We start from the raw sequence: 4,944 nt of genomic DNA on the forward strand, positions 1-4,944 counted from the left end.
TCTATTATTTAATTCGATTTTAGAACAGAAACTATTTATTATCGTGGTTTTTAGTATCGCCTGTTCACCGCCCTGAGTCCCGTAAGGGAGATAGGGCGGTATATAAATTTAATAAATAAATAAAATAAATAAATGTAGTGTCACAATCAGCTTGTTTCTAAAATGCTTATGATTCCCCCTAAACCTTATTTGCTCTATGATTCACACATAATACAATATTATAAGAAATTCAGCTCCTTTCAAAAAGTTTAGTTGATTAATTTTATGAAATTAATAGAGACCATACTAACTAAGAATTTAATTCTTCTGAGTAGTTTTAAGTCTATGCAATACTGATGAGTTTTTAGCCAGCCTTCCTGTACAGCAGTGTCAATTACACAAAAAAACTAGAAAATATAAGTAAGGTGGGGAATGGAAAGACACATCTGTCTAAAGCAGAGTATCTTATGACAAATTCAATATAAAATCAACAGAAAATGCACTTACACTGCTTGGGGCTCCTTAAATCTTCCTACTTGCTGAATATGATACATGAGGTCACCACCATTCACATACTCCATGACAAAGTACAGGCGATCCTAGCAGACAATATGAAATCAACAAATAGGTCAGGCAGCGGACCTGCCACTCAGGAATGGTCAGTACAGAAAATTGGGGAAAGAGTCTTAAGTGCATCTGCACAATTAGGACAGAGCCACACGAATTATCAGATATTAAAAGCAATTATTTATTGGTCTAATTATTTTTTAAAGTTATGTTCTGTATTGAGATGCATAATTTGATCTTATTTCTTTTTATAGCAACAATTATCATTACTACATCATGAGGTGGATTACTCCCACCCCAGTTTCTAAAATATGAATCAATCAAATTGCTTAATTCTGTATGTCCCATTTCTTTCTTTAGTTACATTGTACTGGTTACCAATGGAAGCAATTTACATTCGAAGAATTTTGCTTTCTAGGATGCGATTCCAGCATCCTCCTTTAAAGAACTTATGGCCAATTTAAATGTCATGAATGCAAGTAATATGCATTCTGTTTATTCCCTCTGTTAAGCTGCTATTTTCTTTTCACTATTAAGAAATGCAAACCATAGCTTTCAAGAATGAGGGCAGGTGTTAAGCTATGCAACTCCTCCTTCCCATTCTCCTTCCCCCAAGGCAGACTCCCTTGCATTCCTTTGTACATAGCAAAATAAAATAATAGAATAAAATAAAATAATGTTAGGATATTGAATTTAGTAGCTGGAACAATAAAGTACAATAGACCAGAACACACAGTTGTAGCTGATTAGTTAGAGTGTGCTGACTCATACATAGGCAATCTACGCTATGATTGGTTGCTGTAAGTATAAAGGGGGAGTTTCCCTTTTTTCTTCTGAGTGTTCTGTATACTGTTTAATTTACCTCATGATGTTCCTGTGTTCCTATCTTGTGTTGTTTCTTTCCATCCATCATCTACTGGCAGATATTCAAAAGAAATGCTCTCTAACCAACCTATGGTTTTCCATTTCTTTCTGCTGATATATAAATACATCAGCTGACAGAACTATTTGTATATTATTTATCACCCTACCCCAGTGGTGGCGAACCTATGGCACGGGTGCCAGAGCCCTCTCTGTGGGCACGCGCGCCGTTGCCCCAGTCCTAGGCCTTCAGCTGGGTTTTATAAAATCTTTTCGCTTTAGGCCTCTACCGCCGTGTGCAAAAAAAAAAAAGTTCAATCAGTCAATTTCAACTTCTCGCGGGGAAAAAAAAGATCTTGCAAAGTTGGAATTGATTGATTGAACTTTTTAGTCCCACCCAGTCTGCCATTACCACCGCAGCCATGCCCAGCCAATGGGCCACACCCAGCCAATGGGCTACACCCAGCCAATGGGCCATACCCACCCGGCACCCGACAATGCATAAGTGGGTTTTGGGTTGCAATTTGGGCACTCGGTCTCTAAAAGGTTCGCCATCACTGTCCTATCCCCACCTCATTTTCACTCACACAGTTCAAAAACTCTATGATGTTAGTACAGCAAACGCTGTGTGTGAGAAATCACAGCACAAGAAGATGTATGAACACCTACCACAGTCTGGAAGCAAGAATGAAGCTGCGTTAAGAAAGGAGGCTTGTCCATCAAAGCTAGAACTCGCTTTTCAACCATGGTACACTCTACATCATCATCTTGAATCACCACGTCTTTTTTCAATATTTTGACTGCATACAATTCTTCTGTTCCCTTTCGTTCTGAGAGCATCACCTGGGCAAATATAAAGAGAAGGTGAATATTTTGCTGACTACAGACTACGAGTAATTTCCATTCAGAAATATGGAAAATCATTTCTAGTAATTCAGTTCCCTACATACATTCATTAACTTGCAGTCTAAGAAATCTGTTTTATTTTTTCAATGTAACTCTCCCATTTCTTACATAAAAACTACTGAAGACTACCTATTCCAGAAGTTCATAAAAGGATGAATAAGGCCTTAAATTCTCTTCCTCCATGTGGATCCTAATCACCACCTAGTTTTTAGAAAATTTTTGGGAGATAAAATAGCACAAGAAATGCTTAGTATGTCACTGGAGATGAAGAACAATGTTGACGGAACACTGGTCTAAAAGCCTCTGAAAAGGATTACATAGTGACAATAAAAGCAGCAAAATGCAACTATTTCTCCACTCTTATTGTGTCGGTGGATTGTTGTCCAGTGGCTCTCCTAGGAAAAGATTGGTTAGAATAGCATCTGAAGGATTGCTGTGAGGACTATTTGAGGTATCTCAAGAAAAAGTTTCTTGGATTCATCCTGGGTTGGATTACAGCCGTTCAGATGCAGTTAAGTGAGATATGGATCCATCAAGGTTATTTGGAAAGGATCTGTGCCTGTTGGCCCTGAGAAAATTAAGGGCAGCCCATGTTCATGTTAGAATCCTGGCTCGTCAAAGCCTCCTAGGAAATGATTTGTAGGTGGGTTCAACCAGTGGTGAGAGAGAAGTAGTTCTGCCTTCAGTTAAGGAATCGTTGCTAGACCATACAGTGTTGGATAATTTTTTTTTATCTGTCTCCAACCTTCTCTTTCTGGAGAAGATGGTTGAGAAGGTGGTCACCCTGAAGCTTCAGAGAACTCTGGAGAAAGTGGATTGTATGGACCACTTCAATCTAGTAGAAGAGAATGTTGCACTAAGGTGGCATTGATTGCACTTTTTGATGACCTGCATCTGGTTCAGAACAGGGGGCTATAGGGGGAAGGAATGCGGAAAATGATCTCCCTCTAACCTTTCGGGAAGCACCTTTGTGCCCAAGAAAAAATGGGGAGGGGGAAGATGGGGGCAAATTAGAAATGCATTGCAAAACAAAAAACCCCAGGGGGGGGCTCCATCCATCCTCCCTTCTCTCTTTATTGCATCCCTTTTAGAAAATTCCCCTTTTTTATTTGCAGCAATACCATTGATCATGGTATGCTTTTAGACAAGCTCAAGGGGTTGGGGATAGGTGACATGATGTTACAATAATTCAATTCTTTCTTCCAGGGTCAATTTAAGTCAGTGTTGATGGGAAAGAGGCCCTAAGCCTCTTCTGTGAGAGGATGTATCTCAGGGGTTGGTTCTGTTCCAGCTCCTGTACATGAGGTTGCTGGATGAGATTACTTATCAATATGAGGATAGGTATAATCCTCCTATTTCTTATAGATCTCAATTCTTGGCTGTCTAAGGTCTGGGTCCCATAGTGTCTTCTGGTGGGACCAAGGAGATGTGTCTTTTCTGTCACTGCATCTGTCCTCCAGAAGAGCACTTTCCCTGAGATTCGAACAGCCTCAACCCTGCCTGCCTTTTAAGACCCAGCTTTCTCCCCTCAGGTCAGGATCAATGGTTGTTATTGTTTAGTTTTTATCTTGCTGCCCTGAAGTGCACATGATTGGGTGACTATATAAATTGATTAAATGGATAAATAAAAGAGTCAACCATCTCTCCTGCACGTTTCTTGATATAAAGATTACATATTATTAAATGGATGATAATTAAGAAGCACAAAATAGCTTTGTGGAAAACAAATTTCACAACTCCATTTCTTTGCACCTCCATCAAAGCACAAACGACGACACCTCATTAACAGCTAAACTATATTTTGCTGGTTTGCATATTCTAATTTTAACATGAAGTTGCTTAAAGATAGGGCAAAAATATTCTTGGAAAGCTAGTCGTCTAGTTGCCCTCTGCTTATAGAATCTTGAGCAAATACATGCAATATATTCTCCAAATCCCTTAATGTTTTCAAAGCAGTATTTACCTGACTCTCAAACTGTACAGAAGCATGATCCTGAATAGCAAGTTTTATTAGGCTTACACTAAACCTTTATTATGTTTACACTAAATCTTATACAGTATGTGTCACTCAGAATTAAATCTCACTGAATTCAGTGAAGCTAATTCCTCGTGTAAGCAAATGTAGGATTGTAGGTACATAGGCGAATATTGGATTGCAGCTTTGTTAACAGAACAGCTAAAGGAATTATTAACAAATCAGCTGCATCTCTAACATTTTTCTCCCTTTCAGATTTAAAATAAAATCATAGAATCATTGGGTTGGGAGATACTCTGGGAGTTCTTCTAATGCAATTTTAGACCATTCTAGACAATGGCTGTCCAATCTTTGTCCAAAAACCTTCAGTCCAGGTTCACCTGTGACTTCAGGAAGCAGGCTGTTCCACTGCTTAATAACTCTCACTATCAGGATGTCCATCCTCTCTGAGGGCAATACAGGAAGACTATTGTTATTTTGAGGAATTCATCACATATTTTCATTTCTCCTCCACATTAAGAAAAGTCTAGAAGTTTAGAGCTCATTCTAAACCAGGCATCCCAAAGTCGCTTTTTCCAAGGTCAGGTATGCCATAAAGTCCTGGTGCCAGGTTTTGATAAAAAAAATCTTGGAGTTGTTGTTGCTGTTGGTCTGAG

The 4,944-nt window shown here is 38.9% G+C and overlaps 1 protein-coding gene across 1 annotated transcript in view; it reads right to left on the minus strand.

Moving 5' to 3' along the window:
• Positions 1 to 482: 482 nt before the first annotated feature.
• LOC107285845 (protein kinase C alpha type) overlaps positions 483 to 4,944 on the minus strand; it is a 190,267-nt gene continuing 185,805 nt past the window's right edge. The window contains exons 10-11 of the mRNA XM_015814109.1: positions 2,077 to 2,250; positions 483 to 578 (exon numbers count right to left, since the gene is read on the minus strand). Of these exons, the coding sequence (XP_015669595.1) occupies positions 483 to 578; positions 2,077 to 2,250 (270 nt within the window). The remainder of the gene's footprint in view (positions 579 to 2,076; positions 2,251 to 4,944) is intronic.

Source organism: Protobothrops mucrosquamatus, unplaced genomic scaffold (genome assembly GCF_001527695.2).
Source record: "Protobothrops mucrosquamatus isolate PMUCROS unplaced genomic scaffold, P.Mucros_1.0 scaffold_80, whole genome shotgun sequence".
NCBI lineage: Eukaryota > Metazoa > Chordata > Lepidosauria > Squamata > Viperidae > Protobothrops > Protobothrops mucrosquamatus.